The 22,630-nt window shown below is 37.4% G+C and overlaps 1 protein-coding gene across 1 annotated transcript; it reads left to right on the top strand.

Annotated features, from left to right (window-relative positions):
* Positions 1 to 421: 421 nt before the first annotated feature.
* ESCO2 (establishment of sister chromatid cohesion N-acetyltransferase 2) lies at positions 422 to 22,428 on the top strand. The gene is given in 11 exon segments (XM_069484788.1): positions 422 to 447; positions 1,385 to 1,449; positions 2,363 to 3,175; positions 5,400 to 5,493; positions 7,229 to 7,283; positions 10,559 to 10,685; positions 12,175 to 12,306; positions 15,283 to 15,372; positions 16,390 to 16,533; positions 21,522 to 21,697; positions 22,296 to 22,428. Coding segments are annotated over 10 exon segments (1,821 nt in total). The 5' UTR covers positions 422 to 447; positions 1,385 to 1,392.
* The last annotated feature ends 202 nt before the right edge of the window (positions 22,429 to 22,630 follow it).

Raw genomic sequence — 22,630 nt, 5'->3', positions numbered from 1 at the left:
TAAAAAAAAAAGTGAAACTACCAAATTTCAAATGTGAAAAAAAGTGCCTCGGGAATCTTGGAGAGGGTCCTTTACAAAAACTCCTTATACCAAGGGACCCCAGAGCGTACGCGTTCAAGTGGGCCAAAAACTACAACTCCCAGAATGCAACTGAACACGGCCCGGGGAACGGAGCCCGGCGTGACTGCAAGGGATTGTGAGAGGCGTGGTTTCCCTGAGAAGAGAGCTTTCCGCCTCCCAAGGGCGGGAGAATTGTGGAGACAACCAGCCCAAGGGGGCGGGGCAAGACCTAGTGAGCCACCAATCACGGAGCCAGCTCCTGGAAGCGCTGAGCAGCGGCGAATCGGAACTCAGCGGCTTCCTCCTCGCTTGGCGCGCGTTAATTTGAATACGCTTCTCAGAGCGGCTGGTTCGGCTGAGGAGAGGTCGCCAGACTCTGAGGCGCAGGTAAAAGCTGCGGAAGGTCCAAGCTGGGGGTGGAAGGCCGAGGAGAACAGGTGACTCTGTGGAACACGGGGGTGACTGTCGACGGAAAAGAGCTTTTGCCGTGGGCTTGGCGCGTCAGCGGGCCCGAGACCGAGCCACCGGCAGGTTCTCCGCGCTCGCCTGCACCGGGTTTCAATCTTGCCGACGCCGGCGTTTTGTCGTCTTTTTGCCCGGACAGGGTTCAGGATTCGGGACGCTTCTGTCTCCTCCCTTTGTCCGCTCAGCCCCAGAAGGGTCTTCCCGTAAGCCGCAGCTTGATATAATTTCTCAGAGATCCTGGTCTTTCTGTTTGTCCACCTAGCTTTGAAATCACGCTTAGGTAATTTTGGGGGGAGGAATACACCTGACCCAAAGGAAGGCGAAGGGCGTGAGCTTTTATTGAGCGACAGGCTTTCTGCTCAAGAGTTCACGAGCGTGCCAGAATTTGTCTTCTGCTACCTGAGGACGTCAGTGTTTTGCAAGTAAGGAAGCAAACGGCGTGCTCGAGGCGCTGGTACAGTGGGAGAGGATTATGCTTCATCTAGTTTCTTGCTGGGCTCTGATGAAAAGTTAAAAATACTCAAATTAATCAGGCTAATTAAAGGGGAAAGTGTGCTCTGAATTAGGGTAAAAATTGTTTCCTTCTTGGTAATAGCATTTTCCAGCTTGAAACATAGATATAATCCCTACTTTTATTTTCTGTTCTTATGTGCTTCTGTGGTGTAGTGTTTTCTCTTTTTAAATTCATGGTTTACATCTTTATTAAAGTAATTTGCTTTTTAAAAAATCATTTTCTTGGATCCTTATGGACCCTCACCCTATCTGACAATTTTTCAGACTTTTAAGATATCATTTTGATATAGTGATTTTTATACCCTTTTGATGAATTTGGTTATTATAATTGTCCTACTGCTTTTAGGAATTAAGATGGCATCTTTTACTCCAAGGAAGAGGAAGCAGCATTCTTTGAACTGTGAAAGGTGAGTCTCATTGTATGCATGGAAACTCTTGAAAAAAGAAAAATCCAGGCCAGGGGCGGTGTAATCCTGGCACTCTGGGAGGCCGAGGCGGGAGGATGGGCTTGAAGTCCTGAGCAAGAGGGAGACCTCCGCCTCTATAAAAAAAAAAAAAAAAAAAAAGTGTATATATATGTGTGTGTGTGTGTGTGTGTATATATATATAAAGAAAAATCCACCTCCCCGTTTCCCTGTTCTTTTTCCTATTTTCTAAAATTTCCATTTTTCCATTAGCCTGCTCCCTGTGGCTATTGTAATATTCTGTATTCTAACTCAAGTCAGGAAATACAGTAAGTTTTTGAGTGAATTTAGTCCTTTTGGAGGGAATCAAAGAGCTGTTTTATATGGCTGGGAAGTATATCAAATATTTGATTATTTTTTTCCTTTCTCTTATGTAATAATGTGATATTTTACATGGTGGTTTGCATGTAGTAGATGCCTGTCTGTAAGCAATCCTAGAAAGTCTATTCACAGATAGAAATTACTCTCTTTAGAAAAGGTCCCAAGGGGTCAGTTTATTACAGAATTAATCATTCTAGGGGATTTCTTGTAGCCACTTGAGCAAATTATATGGGCTGTAATTGTATATGGCCAAGATATAGATTTTAAAACACACATATATACATGTATATCAGAGGTTCTTTGTATACAGTGTCTGTTTTCATGAACATTAACAGGATCTTACTTTGGAATGATATTTGAAAAAGACATAATTCTACTTTAAAACTAATGTGTATGTATATTTGGGGAGGGATGTATTGTTTTTAATGTGACCTATAGGTAGAGTTTATTAGGTCATTTACATAAACTTTGAAGCAAAATAATGAACTTATTAATGGGCTGTTTCTTTTCATAGCCTGTTGTCAGATATTCCATCAAAGAAATCAATTTTGCACTTCTCTGAAAATCTAGTTCCATCACCTAATAAGAAGCACATTTGTCAAAGTGATAAAAATGAAGAAAAGGTGCATTGCTCTCAACAAGGCCATTTCATCTTAAGTCCATTCAAAACAGCTGAAGAAGATAGATTGCCATCTGCAAATCAAGATTCACCATTTAAATCTGCTGTGTCCACTGTATCCTTTTACAACAACAAAAATAAGTTGTACCTCAATCCACTGGAGAGAAAGCTAATAAAAGAGAGTAGATCCACCTGTGTAAAAACTAATAATGAAGGTAAATCTTTTCCCGGTGTGACAGAAAAAATTCAGGGAAAAGCAGTTTGCTCCAAGAAGAGGAAGAAAACACCACAGAAGAGTTTAACTGCTAAGTGTCAACCAAGTTACAAGCACATCAAGCCTGTATCAAGGAATTCTAAAAATTCTAAGCAAAATCGAGTGCCCTATAAGCCAGTTATGGAGAAAGAGAATAATTGTTATTCAGCTAAACATAATCCTAATGCTCTTCGAGTTTTAAGCCAAAAAATAAAACCACAGGTTACGCTCCAGGGTGGAGCAGCATTTTTTGTTAGTAGAAAAAAATCCTGTCTTAGAAAAATTTCTCAGGAAAATAAGCCATCACTGGGACTCACCCAACAGAATAAATCAGTAGTGACTGAAGATTCTGATGTAGAGACTGTCAGTGAAAGAAAAACTTTTGAGACAAGGCAAATGCCAAAGTGCTTATTACTGGAAAGAAAATTGAACATTGAGCTACAGAGTGCAAGAAGTAAAAATGAAGACAAATCAATAAAGGTAAAGAAAGCTAAATATATCACTTTAAAACAGTTGGCTATGTAACAAAACTTCAGTATAAATAATGTGTATAACATAGTTGAACAAAATTTGATTTTCTTAACAGTCTGGAAGATTGCTTTTATAAAGCCAAATAGAGTTTAGCCAGATGTAAAGAATGTAGAGGCAGGGTGGAAAGATGAGATTTTTCTCCCTTTTTTGGCTTAAGGAAGCCTACTGACATTTTGTTGGCATTAAAGTGTACATTTCATTAAATTCCCTCATAAGTAAATTAAAGTCTGTCCAGAGAAACTTAATCTTTATTTGGTAATCAGTAATTTTAGAAAGCAGAAATAACAAAATTCAGGTAGTATGTTTCCAGAGTGTAAGCATGTCATTTTTAAATTTCTTTCAGCTTATTTAAAGTAGTAGATTATTCTAGAAACTTTGGAATATATAGAAATTATATAAAGAAAATACCTTCTGTAATCCCACTACCTGGAGATGATCACTGTAAACATATAGAGTTTTGTTTATTTTACGTACTGTTTTCACAGTTCGCATTCTATGCACTTTCCTTTGGTCCTCATATTTAACACAGCTAGCCTAGACTAGTGCTATCTGATATGAGCCACATGTAATTTTATATTTGTGTACTGGCCACATTAATAAAAGTAAAATAATTTAACCCAGTATATTTTAAATGTTACCATTTCAACGTAATCAATATAAAAAGTTATATTCTGTTTTCTTTTTTTGCACAAAGTCCTTGAAATCGATGTGTATTTTATAGTTAACAGCGTATCTCAGTCGAACTACCCATGTTTCAAGTTCTTATTAGCTACATGTGACTGGTGGCTACCATAGTAGACTACAGTAGTCTAGAACTTATATTGTTGACGTCCTGTCTGTAAACTTGATCAAAAAAAAGTGTTTTTTTTTTTTTTTCAAGTAGCTGGGGCTAGGAAAACAATTGAGGTATCAGGCCTTAAGAAAGGCTGTCTCCCAGATCAAGGCTTCTGTGTCTGTGGTGGCTTATTTATACTCATCACTACGTTTGCAGCTGCAGAAATGACAGGTTCATATATCCAGCAATTCAAACACTCTCTGTAGTCATTTCCTTCCTAATCCACCTCTCATCATTGTCCTTCCCACTGCTTTCTCTCAAACCCCAGTTCATACCTCTTGTAATCACCTAAATTTCAAACCTCAATGGCAAAGTTTCTAAATTGGTGGCCAGTGAACCAAATCCAGTCTATGGATGTTTTGCTTGGTCTCCATAATTAAAAAATTTTAAAAATTCAAGGAAACAGATTTCTGGTGTCTCAAAAAATTGAAAGGTGTGGTAAAGCAGAGCCTTCATTTCTACATGGCAATAATCTCTCACCTGAGTATCAGGCCCAGTATCATACCATTTGACACTTACGGGCTCTTCATTTCCTTCCACTAAGTCAGTTTATATGTGATCTAAATGATCAGTTTTGGTAATTTTACTTACCCTCTGCCCTTGTAGGCATTTAAGTTTATAGTCCCCACTGTTAATGTTTCTTCCTGTTTATCAAATATTGCCAAGTATATTATTAAATGAGACATGTTCTTGCTGGCTAAGCCGTGACAGTCTAATTCTACTAATTGTATTGTTTCTACCAACAAAACACTCCTGTGTCTTTTTTCCTTTTTCTCTACACCCCAGTATAATTCCAAAATTAGTGGTTTTGTCAGGAAAATTATCAGGATTTTTTGTACTTTGCTTTTCCTATTTCCCTGTTCAAAAAGTAGGAGCCTTTGTGGGAGAAGCCTTTCCAGTGACTCCAGAATGTTATTCTTTCTTTGGCTGCTCGCTTTTAAAGTTTATGACAAAAAGTTGTCCCTTTCCAGTTTGGTGGCTGCTGGGGAAAATTTTGCCATTCTTACTAATTTTTCTTGTTCATTTAATTGTTATGGAAGTGATGGTCTATAATTTTCATTCTGCCATCTTTATCATGGCATATAATATGTTTTTGACAGGATGACAAATTACAATATGTGTGCTCTGGCTTTTAAAAAGTGGTGTACGTTTAATGAATAGAGGAAATTTTTCTAAAAATAGACTGAAAATTGATTTAAAATCGCATTATGAAATTTAATTATTAATAAACTAAATATTTTGTCTTAGAAACAGATTTATTAGGGTTCATTCACTAAATAGAAAACAAATAAGAATTATAGATTTTTTTTTTTTTTTAAACCTCTTCATTATTTTCAGGATTCGTCAGATGGAGTAGTTTCTTCAAGGGAATGTAAAGTAGATAAAAATAAGTCTTTTTCTTCAGAGGATTCTCTTGGTGAGGACAAGACAAGTAAGTGAAAACTCACATGAGTTTTGGGTACTTGTAATAATGCTTCATTATATGTGTCATATACAATAATAATTTCTGGGGTTTTTTTCTCAGTAGTGTGCCTGTCGTTAGTATCTTTGTGTTCATCTCTCTGACTCTTCTGTGGTAAAGCAAGTGCAGTACATTTTGAAAAGCAGAGACAAGGAGATTTTAGGTTAAAACTTCAGACAAAAACAAAATACTGGTGCTAATTCGTCTATGTCCATGGCCAAATTAAGCTCTTATGAAATCATACCCACCCTATCTTTTACCCAAAATAATAGGAGTTAAAACAATGTATGTCACATATATGTATTTGTGATCAAAGCCTAATATATAAAGAGGTTAATTAGCATTTTACTTCCCAACCGTATTCTTGGCAACCTCACCTCATTGGTTATATCTATAAATTTAGAAATAAGTTAAAATTCTAGTAGACATGTTGACTGTAGTGAGAAGCTGTAGCTCATAGGAAGGAAATAAAAACTAAAAGCTTAATCTGGTATAATAGCCCTTAGAGGATCTAATGCTATATAGAATAATTATTCATTATGATAATTCTGAGATGTAATGTTAATAACTAGTATATACTGAGTGCTGAATATGTAGCAAGCAGTGCTAAGTAGTGTACATTATGTGTTTCCCATGGGTTGTACGCCTAGTACTGATAGAATGTATAACAAAGATAATGGCTTCTATTTACAATTATAAATTTTTCTTTTAAAATAAATTTATTTCAGTATTTGTCTAAGTCAATTTAAAGAAAAATGTTTAGTAAATACAGATGGTACAAGAATATGGCAAAAGTCATGAAAGTAGTATATAAATGATTGAAGTTTATTACTTAATAACTGCAGTTTATCATTTAATTCTCCCAATTACCCTAGGAAATCGGTTTTATTATGCCTATTTATAGATAAGGAAATGGACTTAGGTTAAGTATCTTACCTATACCAGATCAGACTCTCACCTACCTTAGTCTTGTTTCTAAAAGGTGAGCTCTAATTATTTTTTAATGCAAAGTTGAAGTTTGCATTTTTACTAAATAGCCCACTTTCACCTTATTATCTTTCTCAAATCAACTGCTATTTTAACTTTGGTCTTTTTTTTAATAGGCTTTTTATTTTGCCTTAATTGTATTCTTACAGAAGAGTTATAGTACAGAGAATTGCTATGTATCCCTTATCTTATTTCCTCCATTGTTAACAACTTACATTACCATAGCACCTTTGTCAAAACTAACTAGACTTAATTTGAAGTTCACCAAATACTGGTTTTGGTATACTACTATTAATTAAACACTAGCCTTTATTTGGAGTTTTCCATTAATGTCCTCTTTCTGTTCTAGGATCCAATCCAGGGTACCACATTACATTTAGGTGTCATTGTCTCTTTAGGCTTCTCTGGTCTGTGACTTTTTTACTGTCTTTTCGTTGTTTCTGTGTTTTTCATGACCATGACATTCTTGAATACTGGCCAGAGACTCTGTAGAATGTCCCTGAATCTAAGTTTGTCTCATGTTTTTCACATTATTAGACTGTGGTTATGGGATTTTGGAAAGAATACCACAGAAGTGAAGTACCCTTCTGATCACACCATATTGGGGGCACATAATAGCTACACATCATCACCAGTGATGTTAACGTTCATTAATTATGATTTAAAACTTTGATTTTTATATGGTAATATAAATTATTGTCATTTTTCCCCCTTCCAGTGTCTCCCGAGTCCATCTATCCCATCTTCAATGTGTCTTCAGTCAATACAAAAAGGTAACCATTGTTTTTGTTTTAAAGTTCAAGGATTATTGGTTATATAGGTCCTCTGGGTCTTTTTTTCTTTCTTATGCTAATTTAACTTAGGGAACATTTTTTTCCTCCTTACTAAGGGGAATAGGAGAATAACATTGAGAACAGGAGATGAAATCAGTTCCTCTCACAGAAAGTGCCTAAGAACTTAAGAGTTGAGAGATGAAAAAGATCTTTATAGGCTTGAATAATAATTGCTAACATTATTATATAGTACCTGGTCCACAATAAGTAGTTTGTGTCTAATATCTCAATCCTTACAGCAACTCAGAAGGTAGATACTATTATTAATTTCATTTCAGCCTGGGAAAGTGTAGTGATTTAGCCACGATTGCAGAGCTATTAGGTGCTAGGGCAAGGACTAGAATTCATATTTGAATCAAAAGCCCATTAGGCTATATATTGCCCTCCCTGTGTGATGATATATTAATAATAGCTAAAATTTAATAATCATTTACAACATTATGATGTAGGTACCATTATTGCCCTACATTATAGATGGGGAAACTGGCCAGAGGAGTAAGTAACTTACAGCAGCTTAGTGTTGTCATAATTCTAGCTGCTACCACTATCCTGTACAAAGTTAAAGCCTGCAGTGGGGGGAGGTGTGGATGGGTAGAGAGCACGATAGATGACAGAGCTCTGAAAAAGAGGTTTCTTATAGTCTGAACATCCTCCTAAGTAGTTTTGATTTTTCTCTCCCCATTTGATGATAAATAACTTGAGGTATTAAGTAAGGAACTTCCTGGCTAAATTCTCTTAGAGTACTTCACCTTAAATTGACTCAGTGGTTAGGTTGGTTGAGCAACTTTTCCTCTTCAAGGCCACGGTCCCAGTTTTTCTCATCTTTGCCTTTTCTTACCTATATTGTCGTCTTTTGTGACTTGTTATTAAAGTTGGAAGCTTAGTTTGTTTTGTGTTGCTATCAGAATATCACAGACTGGGTAATTTGTAATGGACAGAAATTTATTTGGCTTACAGTTCTGGAGGCTGGTAAGTCTAAGACCTAGCAGCCACATCTGGCGAGGGTCCTCTTGCTGCCTCATCCCATGGCAGAAGGACAAAGAGAATGGATACAAAAAAGCAAGAAAGCTTGTTTGCAGCTGCAAGGCTTTTAATAATTGATATTAATCCATTTGCTCTTATGAGCTAAACACCTCCCATTAGGCCCCACCTGCCAGCCCTGTTGCATTGGGGATTAAGTTTCCACACATGTACTGGTGGGTGACATTCAAACCATAGCAGAAGCCTACCGCAATTAGCTGATTAAAAGTATATACTAGGCCAGGCGTGGTGGCTCATACCTGTAATCCTAGCACTCTGAGAGGCCGAGGCGGGCGGATTGTTCGAGCTCAGGAGTTCGAGACCACCCTGAGCAAGAGCGAGACCCCGCCTCTACTAAAAACAGAAATTAAAAATTATAAAAAACATATGTATATATACTAATTTCATCTAGCGTAAAAAGATATTGGGACACTATTTATTATATGAAATTACTTTTTTTGTAGACTCCAAGACAGCAGATACCAATTTCTTGTGGTTAAATCTATTACTGTTGCTTCAAGTAGCTTATAGATTCTCCAGGTCCACAGTCTCAAATTTGTTTTTTGTATTCATTCATTTGACAGACATTTAGAGAGCATCTACTGTGTGCTATTGAACTATATCCTGAGTTTTAGAGATGTGAAGCTAAATAGCACATGATTCTGCTATCAAGGAGGTTATGGTTAGAGGATGACAGGCATTTAAACAAATGAGTATAAAAGTGTTAGAATTGTTAAGATGAAAGTAAAGAGATTGCTGTCATGCATGCAGGGTCAGGGAGAGCTGAGTTACCTGGCAAAGGCTGCATAAAGTGGAAGGGGTCAGTGACCTTGACAAGTGTTTTTCATACTGCCAGTAGCAGCCCATTAATAGTTTGTCAAACCAGTTTTAGGGTGTCATATCCAGAGGTTTTTTTTTTTTTTAATGGAATAGTACATCTCATACAGTAAATGTATTTAGTGAGACTTAGGCTTTAGTTATATATGTGTACTAGTCTTGATGTGAAATACATTTCTTGCCATAGGTTTGTCAAGTCATTTTGAAAGCCACTTTTTCAGACAAATAATAACAAGACAGCTTGACTTAGCTTACAGCATTGTGTGGGTTTTTTTCTACTTTCTTTTTACTTGTCAAGTTTTTTTTCCTACTGTCTTACCTTCTTACTTTTGACACTTAGTTTTTCCTTGCCTATTTACTTCTCTTCTCTAGGGACTTCTCCTTTTCGTTCCCGGAAAACCAAGTTCCTTTCATTATAAAGCAAGGGTTACAAACTGTGCCTCCAGGGCCAGCAGGCTGGGTAGAGACTAGGGCCACTTAGAGAACGGCATGCCCCATTTAAAAGAGCATGTGGTATTTCAAGCTCCAATTAGTTGATTCTTTGAAGGAATAGAGGTCTAGTGATCTTGTAGTGTCTCTTGTAATATTGGAAATACACATTTTTAAGTGAAATCTCTAGATTTTAAAATATTGATAGCTAATCCAAAGTTTAAAACACCATGTGGGCCACCCAAAACATATCTGCTAGCTGGATTTGGCCTGAAGGGCTCTAGTTTGAAACCTCTATAAGCCATTCTCAACATTCTTTCCTAATGGGAAAAGGTTGTCTCAACTACATCTATCCAGCCAAATATTTTTTATTTTTCCTTAAGAATTTTATAGTAGTGGGATGCTGCTTTCTGTATGAGGAAAAGTGAATTTATTAGCCTCATAGCCCAAGTAAAAAGTTGTTGGATCATAATATACTGGTAACTCTGATTTCGTGTGGATCTGTGAGATATTCAGTATTAGAGTCTACTTATTTGCTGTAGGAAATTTTTTATACCTACACAGGTAAATGTCCTAAGATTTGATAAAGCCAAAAAAGATCTTTTAAGGGTGAAGTCAACTTCCAAAGTGGTTCTACCTATGTGCCTCTGATACTATAGAGGAAAGTCCCGTGGATTAGAGTCAGAAGACCAGGATCTGACTTAACACTGCCGATCACCAGTTACTTTACCTTGAGTAAATTACTGACCCTCTCTGAGTGGGCCTCGGGTTTCTCATTGTTCCTGTCCCTAACACTTCATCAAGTTATTGTCAGATAGAAAGCACTAAAAATCACAAGGTGCTCTGTAAATGTTATATATGTATGTCTGTTTTCATTGTAGATTCCTCATTTTAAAACTATTATATAATTACCAACTTTCTATTTCAAGATCTCTAGCTGAAGAACAGTCTTCTGTGGGATCCATGATATGTACTAACGTCTTGAAACAGACCAATACCCAGAAAAATACTAATGCCAGAGATACAAATAAAGAATCAAAAGACCAGCTCATCATTGTGAGTAAATTCAAAAGAAAGCTCTTCTTGTCATGGCTGTCACATAAAGAGCATGAAGTCAGACATTTTAACTTAGCATAGTTAACTTGGGTTTACTGATATTCTGAATCTTATAAATGCCAGTTTTGTTGTACTGACCACATGTAAAGCTAGTCAGTAGTCTTTTGAACTGATAATATTGGACAATGCTAGTAGTTTAGTAGAATGTGATGAATGAGTTGTCTCCAGGTAAAGATAATTATTGTTGATTGACAAAAGATTTGATGGGAATAGCTATACTGAGTTAGACCTGGGTTTGGCATACAATGGCCATGGGCCAAACCTGATCCATGCCCTGTAAACTAAAAAGTGGTTTTTACAGTTTTAAAGGTTTGAAAAAGAGAAGAGTATGTGACAAACCATGTGTGGCCTGCAAAATCTACAAGATTTACTCTCTGGTCCTTTACAGAAAAAGTTCGTCAAGCCCTGGGTTTTAGACAGTTGAGAAGCTGGATTTTCAATGGTTGTAGATTGTGCCATTGAATATTCCTAACTTCCCTATATTCATGAATGTATTTGTGCCTTTCCTGGACTTTTATTATTTATTCATTTTTTATAAGCTCTTGGGCCAAAGAATCTTAATATTCTTTAAAAATAAAGAACTTAATGTTCCTAACTGCTTAAGGAGAAAACACTGTGTAATTCCTGAAATTTTTTGCCCTTCCTCTTTTTTTTTTTTTTTTTTTTTTTTTTTTTGAGGCAGAGTCTCACTCTGTTGCCCGGGCTAGAGTGCCATGGCGTCAGCCTAGCTCACAGCAACCTCAAACTCTTGGGCTCAAGTGATCCTCCTGCCTCAGCCTCCTGAGTAGCTGAGACTACAGGCATGCGCCACCATGCCCAGCTAATTTTTTCTATATATATATTTTTCGCTGTGCATATAATTTCTTTCTATTTTTAGTAGAGACAGGGTCTCACTCTTGCTCAGGCTGGTCTCCAACTCCTGAGCTCAAATGATCCACCCACCTTGGCCTCCCAGAGTGCTGAGATTACAGGCATGAGCTACTGCGCCTGGCCTGGCCTTCCTCTTTGAAATAAGATTTTTTTTTTTTTTTTCCACACAGACATCTGAAAGCTGAGAGAAATAAGATTATTTTAGGTCTTTGATATAAGAGCCTCATGGTTCATTCTAGCTATAATTTTTATGATTTAATCTTACTCCTTAGAACTATGGGTGTAGTGAAGAATCTTAGTATTTTTTTTATACTGTCCTTTCAAAGAAATAATTCTATCACTTTTATCAATTTATTGCATTTTTAGGTCTCTTTTCCTTCTTTGTTTTGGGGGAGGGAAGGAGAGAGAGGAGGGTATAGTAACCAGACTTTCATTTAGTCTTTGACTTGTGCCGGCATAAAAGAAAAATAAGGAGAAATTTGAGTGCATAGTTACAGGAACTTAATTTAGAGCTATTTGTGATATATTTAGATTGGCTTCCCCCTCCCCCCAATTGCAGGATGCAGGTCAGAAATATTTTGGGGCTACTATGTGTAAATCTTGTGGCATGATATATAGTGCTTCCAGCCCTGAAGATGAAATGCAGCATGTTCAGTATCACCACAGATTTCTGGAAGGAATCAAATATGTGGTAAGTCAGAAGGTAATCTTTTCAATTTGTCCTAAAAGTAAAACTTCCTTAAAAGAGACTTTTTAAATTAAATACAAAAAGATCTATGCATCCATAAATATTTCATTGTCTGCAGTTTTCTTGTCCTTAAAATTTGAGGCCGACACTATTAAAACTTTTAATGATGTTTCAAACTTACTATCCTAATATAAAAGAAGTGTTTTATAAATACCCGGCATTCTGAGCAGAGCTGAATAGTCAGGTCCAAAACTCAAAAGACTTGAAGAGATCCCCTCTTTCTGCTGTCGTCTTTTCTTTATAGATGGCTTTAGAAAAATAACCTTTTTTTGATTTTTCCAGGCTTTTTCTGAGAGGAGAGGTCTTACCTGTTTATCAAACAACTTTCAAGTCCAAACACAGCCTATGGTTGGCCTTATCTTTATGATTGTACCTGCTACTCGAATACATTCCTTTTTTCCTATTTTTATTGTCATAGTTCATGCGTTTATGGTATTTTTAGCTTGGTTTATTAAACCAGCTTCCTTATTGGGCTCTCACAGGGCTACCAGAATAACTTCTTAAAACATAAGTCTAGTATGATTCTATATACTTTTAGAAAAACTTGGCTGGGCGCAGTGGCTCACGCCTGTAATCCTAGCACTCTGGGAGGCCAAGGTGGGAGGATTGCTTGAGGTCAGGAGTTCGAGACCAGCCTGAGCAAGAGCGAGACCCCCGTCTCTACTAAAAATAGAAAGAAACTAGCTTGACGACTAAAAATATATAGAGAAAAAATTAGCCGGGCATGGTGGCACATGCCTGTAGTCCTAGCTACCCAGGAGGCTTAGGCAGGAGGATTGCTTGAGCCCGGGAGTTTGAGGTTGCTGTGAGCTGGACTGATGCCACGGCACTCTAGCCTGGCCAACAGAGTGAGGCTCTCTCAAAAAAAAAAAAAAAAAAAGAAAAACTCCTGCCAGCAGTTAGGTGCTCCTTAATCTGGCCTCAACCTTCTCTGTATATGTATATATAATATATATATGAGAGAAAGTGTATATAGTTTAAATTCTTGCCCTCTCTGATCTGTTTTCTGTACATCAGCCAGGGAGTTCTTTCTGAGATATAAGTGCAGTTCTGATGTTTTCTGCTTCAAATTTGACAGCTTCTCATTGCACTGGGAATGAAACCCAAACTCCATGCCAGCTGAGCCCTTCATTATCTGGCCCCTGCCCACCTCGTCACATGGCACGTTCCCCCTTGAGCTCTAAGATCTGGCCTCTGGAACAAATCAAATTCTTCTGATGAAGCCCATCTATACCATATTGGGTTGCTGTCTTTCACATGTGTCAAAATTCATAAGGTGCGAAAGTGTATCCAGTGAAAATTCTCTCTCCCTGCCCCTTTCAGTTAGCAGTTCCCCTCTCCACAGGCATCCAGCATTAACAGTTTCATCTGTATGTCTTCCCGAGATATTTTCTGAATATACAAATACCATTAAATTAACTAATTTGTGACCACTGGGTTTCAGGAACATCATTCTAAATCCCAAGAGTAATAAAAAGTTTTTCATATATATATATATATATATATATTTTTTTTTTTTGTAATTTCAGAATATTACTGGGATACAGACGTTTTGGCTACATGTATTGCTTTTGTGCAGTTTGAGTCAATGTTATAAGTGTGCCCATCACCCAGATAGTGTGCGTTGTACCTGTTAGGTGTGAATTTACCCAACCCCTCCTCCGTCTTCCCATTTCCTATATTTTTAAAAATATTTTTATAGCTATAAATTTTATATTTAGATCTTTAATCCATTGGAAATGTTTAGGACATAGCATTAGAGTTGGATCTTAACTTTGTATTTTTCCTAAAGGGTTGCCAAGTGTGCCAGCATTACTGTTTGACTAGTTCATGTTCCACATTGATTATCAATGCCACCTTTAATGTATTCTAAATTCCCACATACAAATGAGTCTGTTAGTGAACATCGTTCTGCATCATTAGTCTTTTTCTGTGCAAGTACGATAGTCTTAAGCGTAGCTTCATACTCTGGATATCTAGTCAAGTAAGTCTCCTTTCATCTTTTTCTTTAAAAATGTCTTGACTTTTTCTACACATTACTCTTCCACATGAACTATAAAATGAGCCGATCATTAAGTTCCCCAAAATAAAAAACCTATTGGAATTTTGATTGAAATTGTAGTCAAACTGATGTCATTTTCTCTAGAGTAAAAAAAATTCTATTTTTCATAGTCTTCCAGATTAGGAACTTGGTGTAACTGTGTTGATTCATTTCTTTTATATCCTTCAGGAAAGTTTTATAGTTATCTTCATGTGGATCTTATTAAATTTATTCCACATATTTCAGTCTCATTTCTTCCAGTCATTCAGTCAATCACATCAGACTTTTTGCCATTCTCTGCACCTTTGCTTATTCAGTTAGTTACCTTAGCCTGAAGTGACCACCTTCCCCATTATGTTCATTGAAATTTTACCAAGTTTTTAAAACCCTTGTCAAATGTCATACTACTACAACATGTTTCAGTTAAGCGCTGGGTCCACATGCCAAAGCACTGTGCTAGGGACTGAGATTAAAGTGGTTAGTAAGACAGTGAGCCTGTCTGCTATAGCCTTGTCAAGCATAAGGGACAGAAGTCTAAGGACTCCTACTAAGCCTTTCATTGGAGTTTTGCTTAGCGTCCTACCCTACCCCTGATAATTTAGTATTTCTTTCTCTGTGTGTCTATGAAGGACTCTTGTTTTATTTTGTTTTATACTAGATTATATACATGTCTCCAAATAGGGTGTCAGCCCATTGAGGACAGACACTTTGTTTTAGACATCTTTTGTTTCCCTTCTCACCTAACTTTTAGTTGACTTGACCCTCTCTTTTTTATATCATTTGTGTTTAGCCTTTTGTCCTCACCAGACCAAATGATTTAATGTTGTTGTTTTCCTCTTCACAAATTAATCTGTGACCCTTTTTTCCCCCTTTGGCAGGGGTGGAAGAAAGAACGAGTAGTAGCAGAGTTTTGGGATGGGAAAATCGTGTTGGTCCTGCCACGTGATCCAAGTTACGCTCTCAGAAAGGTGTGTAACATTATCTTTTTAATCCTTGTTCTTCCCCCTGGCCCAAGAAATCAACCTTTGTTAAAGTGTGAACTGCCTTTGCTGAGATAATCTGCTTGGGTACATGCCTAAGGATGACTTTGGTAGTTTATACAAAACTAAATTTAGAATTACAAGACAAAGGAGTATGTGCTGGAGATTAAAGAAAGCAGATAATGCTGCACAGCTTATCTTTTACCTTCTTTCACTTGTGAAAGATAAACTAAGCTTCTTAGTGTTGAGAAATTAATGGCCCTGGGGTCTCTTTCTTATGTTGGTGTTTCTTGTGTTTCTTGGGTTGTATGTTTAGTCAGCATAAACAGTGAATCAAGTGTAAACAAATCTGTTTTGTTACTTCTACTCCTTACCCCTCCCAGGTGTCTGAATTTCATTCTGGTGAAAATTATCTTTTTTTTTTTTTTTTTTTTTTTTTTAATGATCTTTAAAATAGGTTTTTAAACTCCTATTTCCAAAGTAGCAGATAGGCTGGGCGCGGTGGCTCACGCCTGTAATCCTACCACTCTGGGAGGCCGAGGCGGGTGGATCACTCAAGGTCAGGAGTTCAAGACCAGCCTGAGCAAGAGCGAGACCCCGTCTCTACTAAAAATAGAAAGAAATTATATGGACAACTAAAAATATATACAGAAAAAATTAGCCGGGCATGGTGGCGCATGCCTGTAGTCCCAGCTACTCGGGAGGCTGAGGCAGGAGGATCGCTTGAGCCCAGGAGTTTGAGGTTGCTGTGAGCGAGGCTGATGCCACGGCACTCTAGCCTGGGCAACAGAGTGAGACGCTGTCTCAAAAAAAAAAAAAACAAAAACAACAAAGTAGCAGATACATGCATCAATAGTGAAATAATTTGGGGGGTGTATAAATTTAGGAAATTAGAAGTAAAAGGCTAAAATGATAGTAATCATACATTTTGTGTATATAAATGTATAGTTTCCACTATACTTTTAAAAACAAATTCACCTTTTTTTTTTGTTTTAACATCGTCAGGTAGAAGATGTTCAAGAACTTGTTGATAATGAATTGGGCTTCCAGCAAGTTGTTTCCCAGTGTCCAAGCAAAACCAAAACTTTTCTCTTTGTATCTGATGAAAAGAGAGTAGTTGGATGTTTAATTGCAGAGCCCATCAAACAGGTATGGTATATGTGTTTTAAATTATTGGTATAATTTGTGATCAGAATAAAGAGAAAAGTTGGGAGGAGTGTTAATAAGCATTTAAGATCACTACAATTAATGACTTTTTCCTACTAAAATATCCTTGACCATATGGATAATAGACGTCATTTATTTCTATTAACATTTGGACATTCTGCCTTATATAAGCAGGATAAGTAAGCTGGTCTTAGGTTCACATAGTCATTTCCATAGTATAGTGATTTTAAATAAGCAAATCTATAGACCCAAGGTATTAAACCTGTAACTTAGTGACAGTTAATATTATGACAAAATAATCATCACTTATCCCTTAACGAGAATCTAATTTTGGTACTAATTAGCAGTGTTCTAGAAGACGTTACGGTCTCCCCTGGTATTATTAGGAGTTGGGGAGAAATGCAGTGGGTTTGTGTTATTGGCAGTAAAAGTGATCAATGTGGCCTTTTCCTGATTTTTCCCCCCCGCTCAGCTCTATTAAGGTATAACTGACAAATGAAAATTGTATCTGTTTACAGTGTATAATGAGATGTTTTCTAATATGTATACATTGTAAAATGACTAACTGAAGTTGATGTCCTTTATTCACATACTTACCAATTTTTTGTGATGAGAACATTTAAGAGCTACTGTCTTAGCTGCTTTCAAATATACATTAACTATAGTCACCATACTGTACAATAGATCTCTAGATCTTAATTCATCCTAACTGAAACTTTGTACCCTTTTGTCAACATTTTCCCATTTCCCCCATCACCCACCCCAGCCTCCAGCAACCACGATTCTACCCTCTGTTTCTGTGAGTTCAACTTCTTTAGATTCCACATATAAGTGAGATCATGCAATATTTGTCTTTTTTTCTGGATGATTTCACTTAGCTTAATGTCCTCCAGGTTCATTCATGTTGCTGCCAATGACAGGGATTCCTTCTTTTTTAAGGCTGAATAATATTCCATGTGTATATATACCACATTTTCTTTATTCATTCATCCATTGATGGATACTTAGGGTGAATAATGTTTTAACTGTTGTGCTGCAATGAACACAGTAGTACCTATATTTCTTCAACATACTGATTTCTGTTCCTTTGGGTATATACTCAGAAGTGGGATTGCTGAATCATGTGGTAGTTCTATTTTTGTAATAATCATTATAACAGATGTGAAGTGATACCTCCTTATGGTTTTAATTTGCATTTCTCTGATTTGTGTTGAATAGCATTTTTTCATATACCTGTTTCTCATTTCTGTGTCTTTTCAGAAATGTCTATTCAGGTTCTTTGCCCACTTTTTAATTGGGTTTTCTCACTATTAAATTTGAGTTCATTATATATTTTGGATACTACCCCTCCTCACATGTGTGGTTTGCAAATATTTTCTCTCAATTGGTAAGTTATTTTTTTCACTGTTGTTTCCTTTCCTAGGCAGAAGCTTTGTTGTTTGATGTAGTCCCATTTGTCTATTTTTGCTTTTTTTGGCTGTGCTTATGGGGTCATACCCAAAAAATCAGAAATCATTGCCCAGACCAATGTCAAGAATACTACTGTTTTCTCCTAGTAGTTTTACAGTTTCAGGTCTTAAATTTAAGTCTTTAATCCATTTTGTGTTAATTTTTCTATTTGGCGTGAGATAAGGGTCCAATTTCATTCCTCTGTATGTGGGTGTCCATTTTTCCCAACACCATTTATTGACGAGATGCTTCTTTCCCCATTGTTTGTTCTTGGCATCTTTGTTAAAGATCAATTGACTATATATGACTGGGATTATTCTCTCTATTCCATTGCTCGGTGTGTCTGTTTTTGTGCCTGTATCATGCTGTTTTGATTACTGTACCTCTGTAGTATATTTTGAAATCTAGGAGTGTGATGCCTCCAGCTTTGGGGTTTTGTTTGGTTTGGTTTTTTTTTTCTCTCTAGATTGGTTTGGCTATTTGGCTATGGTTCCATAGGCATTTTAGATTGTTTATTATTGTTATTGCTATCTATTTCCACCCTTCAGAACTGTTAATATTTCTTTTATACATTTAGGTGCTCCAAAGTTGGAGCATCTATATTTACAATTATTTTACCCTCTTAATGAATTGACCCCTTTGTCATTATGTAATGACTTCTTTGTCTCTTGTGGTGGTTTTTGACTTAAAATCTATTTTGTCTGATAAATGTAGGTACCCGTGGAGTATGTCTTTCCAACCATTCACTTTCAAGTCTACGTGTGTCCTTAAAGCCAAAATGAGTCTTCATAGGCAACATAGAGTTGGATCTTCCTTTTTTTTAACCCATTCTGCCACTCTGTGTCTTCTAATTGGCAAATTTAGTCCATGTACGTTTGAAATAATTGTTGATATGTAAGGATTTACTGTTGCCATTCTTTTGGTGGTTTTGTAGATTCTTTGTTCCTTTTTCCTCTCCCATTGTCTTCCTTTGTGGTTTGATGATTTTCTATAGGTGTATGCTTTGATTCCTCTTTATCTTTCATGTATCTACTATAAGTTTTTGCTTTGTGGCTAGCATGAGGCTTACATAAAACATCCTATAGTTATACTAGTCTATCATAAGCTATTAACAACTTAATTTCTGTTACCTACAAAAGCTTTGTACTTTTACTCCCACTGGCCATTTTATGTTTTTGATTTTACAGTTTATATCTTTTTGGGTTCTGTATCCATTTACAAGGCCTTTTCCTTCTTTGATCTTAAAGAAGTAGACTGTTTATGTAGTGATAACAGGCATATGTAGCCATATAACTCATATGTGTTCTCTTCTACCCACTTTCAATTCAGAAACAGTTTTCTTGATGGTAGTTAAAAATTAAATACACACCTATCAGAACAGGTACAATAGACCAGGCACAGTGGCTAATGCCTGTAATCCCAGCACTTTGGGAAGCGAGAGGATTGCTTGAGGCCAGAAGTTCAAGACCAGCCTGGGCAACATATTGAGACCCCGTCTGTACAAAAAAATAAAAAAAAATTTAGCCGGGTATAGTGGCGCATGCCTACACAGGAGGCTCACTTGAGCCCAGGAGTTTGAGGTTGTAGTGAGCTGTAATCTTGCCACTGCACTCCAGCCTGGGCAACAGAGAGAAACTGTATCTCTATTGGGGCAGGGGTTAGGGGGAGGTACATTAAGAAATAGAGAAAATACCAAAAGGTGGCGAAGATTCAGGGAGACTAGATCTCTCACACATTGCTGGTAAGCATGTAAAATGTTACATACACTCTGGAAAAAGTTTGGCATTTTCTTAGAAAACTAAACATACATTTACTATATGACCCAGCAGTCATAGTCCTGGGCATTTAACCTAGAGAAATAAAAACTGATGTCCACACAAAAACCTGTACCAGAATGTTTATAGCAGGTTTATTTGTTATAGCCAAAACCTGGCAACAACTGAAGTGTTCTTAATAGGTGAATGGTTAAACAAACTGATACATCCATGTGGTGGAATATTACTTACCGATAAAAAGGAACAAATGATTGATACACATAACAATTGGGATAGATCTCAAGGGCATTATGCTGAGAAGCTCACATGCTATATGGTTCCATTTATATAATATAACATTCTCATTATAGTGACAGAGGGCAAATTAATGATTGCCAGAGGCTGGGGATGGTGGAGAAGGGGAAGTGGGGATGCCTATAAGGAGCCAAGAGGAAGGTCTTTGTGGTGATGCAGTAGCTCTGTACCTTTTTTTTTGAGACAGAGTCTCACTCTGTTGCCCGGGCTAGAGTGCTGTGGCATCAGCCAGGCTCACGGCAACCTCAAACTCCTGGGCTTAAGCAATCCTTCTGCCTCAGCCTCCCGAGTAGCTGGGACTACAGGCATGTGCCACCATGCCCGGCTAATTTTTTCTATATGTATTTTTAGTTGACCAGCTAGTTTCTTTCTATTTTTAGTAGAGATGGGGTCTCGCTCTTGCTCAGGCTGGTCTTGAACTCCTGACCTCGAGCGATCCTCCCGCCTCAGCCTCCCAGAGTGCTAGGATTACAAGGGTGAGCCACCGCGCCCAGCCAGTAGCTCTGTATCTTGATTGTGGTGGTAGGTAAACGAATACACTGGTATGATGAAATGTCATGGAACCTTACACATCATACCAATGGTAATTTCTTGGTTTGGGTATTGTACCATAGTGCAAGAAGTAACCATTGAGCAAAACTGGGTGAAGAATACATGGGTGCTCTGTACTGTTTTTCCAACTTCTTATGAATCTGTAATTAATGCAGAATTTTTTAAAAACTAAATACCAACCAAATTTCATGGTCAATATATATAAACCTTCTATAGTGTTGTTCGTTTTTTTAGGTTATCGTGTATAAATTTAGGATGAAGATAATGGGAAAAGTTTATGTCCTTTATTAAAAAGTAAGGTTTTTAAATTAAAGGGAGAAGTTTCATAATGGTATGGAATGTATGGGAATGTGGGACTATCTCAACACTACTAGTTTTTTTTAAGCATGGTATGATTATAAATGGATAAGAATTTAAGAAATATAAAAGAATGTGGCCAGGCGAGGTGGCTCACGCCTGTAATCCTAGCACTCTGGGAGGCTGAGGTGGGAGGATCGCTCAAAGTCAGGAGTTCAAGACCAGCCTGAGCAAGAGCGAGACCCCGTCTCTACTGAAAATAGAAAGAAATTAGCTGGACAACTAAAAATATGTAGAAAATATTAGCCAGGCATGGTGGCGCATGCCTACAGTCCCAGCTACTCAGGAGGCTGAGGCAGGAGGATTGCTTGAGCCCAGGAGTTTGAGGTTACTGTGAGCTAGGCTGACACCATGGCACTCACTATAGCCTGGGCAACAAAGCGAGACTCTGTCTCAAAAACAAAAGACAATGTTTAACACTGTTGGTGGAGATATAAATTTAATTTTAGATACTTAAGTTTTGTATAAGGGAAATTTTCTTTTAAAAGAACTGTGAACTCAATTCGTGTTGTTAGCTAAAGATGCTTCTATATATCATTTCAGGCCTTTCGTGTCCTATCTGAACCAGCTGGCCCAGAATCCCTAAACTCTAAAGAATGTCCTAGGGCTTGGCAATGTTCAAATGTACCAGAACCTGCAATCTGTGGGATAAGCAGAATCTGGGTTTTCAGATTGAAGAGAAGAAAGCGCATTGCTAGACGACTAGTGGATACTCTCAGGTAAGAAAATAAAATGAGGATTCATGGCAGCTATGTGTGCTGTTGGCAGTGGTCTAGGGAGGAAAAAGGTGACACACTGGGTAATGGCCCAGACTCATGCAGTGCTGTGGAGCAGAGGTTGTTCACAGTATAAACAGGAAACCAGCAATGAGGACCTGCTATTCGAATGGAATATCATTATAAGGAGCCTGTTAAGAAATGTATCTTGGCCGGGTGTGTTGGCTCATGCCTTGTAATCCTAGCACTCTGGGAGGCCGAGGTGGGAGCATCACTCGAGGTCAGGAGTTCAAGACGACCCTGAGCAAGAGCCAGACCCCGTCTCTCCTAAAAGAAAAATAGAAATTATCTGGACAGCTAAAAATATATATATAGAAAAAACATTAGCCAGGCATGGTGGCACATGCCTGTAATCCCAGCTACTCTGGAGGCTGAGGCAGGAGAATCCCTTGAGCCCAGGAGTTTGAAGTTGCGGGGTGAGCTATGATGATGCCACTGCACTCTAGCCCCAGTGACAAAGTGGAGACTCTGTCTCAAAAAAAAAAAAAAAAAAAATTAGAATGAAGATTCTATTGTTAAATCATCTTTTCTTCTTTTTTAGGAATTGCTTCATGTTTGGCTGTTTTCTCAGCACTGATGAAATAGCATTCTCTGACCCAACACCAGATGGCAAGTTATTTGCAACCAAGTACTGCAACACCCCTAATTTCCTGGTATACAATTTTAATGGTTAAAGCCAATTTCAAATATAAAACAGTTACTGTGTGGATAAGTTCAGAAATTATCTAGGGATTCAAAGACAAGGAAATTCTTTGGGTGATGTATTGATTAGCACTATGAATGTTTAATTATGAAACTTTGTAGCTATAACAGAAAAAAGAGTTTTGACAAAGCAAGGTGTTTTCTACAGAAGTGTGACCTGGTCTTCTGGTTTTT

This window comes from Eulemur rufifrons, chromosome 12 (genome assembly GCF_041146395.1).
Source record: "Eulemur rufifrons isolate Redbay chromosome 12, OSU_ERuf_1, whole genome shotgun sequence".
Lineage (NCBI taxonomy): Eukaryota > Metazoa > Chordata > Mammalia > Primates > Lemuridae > Eulemur > Eulemur rufifrons.
The sequence above is the reverse complement of the archived record's forward strand: the minus strand, read 5'-3'. Positions and strand labels throughout refer to the sequence as shown.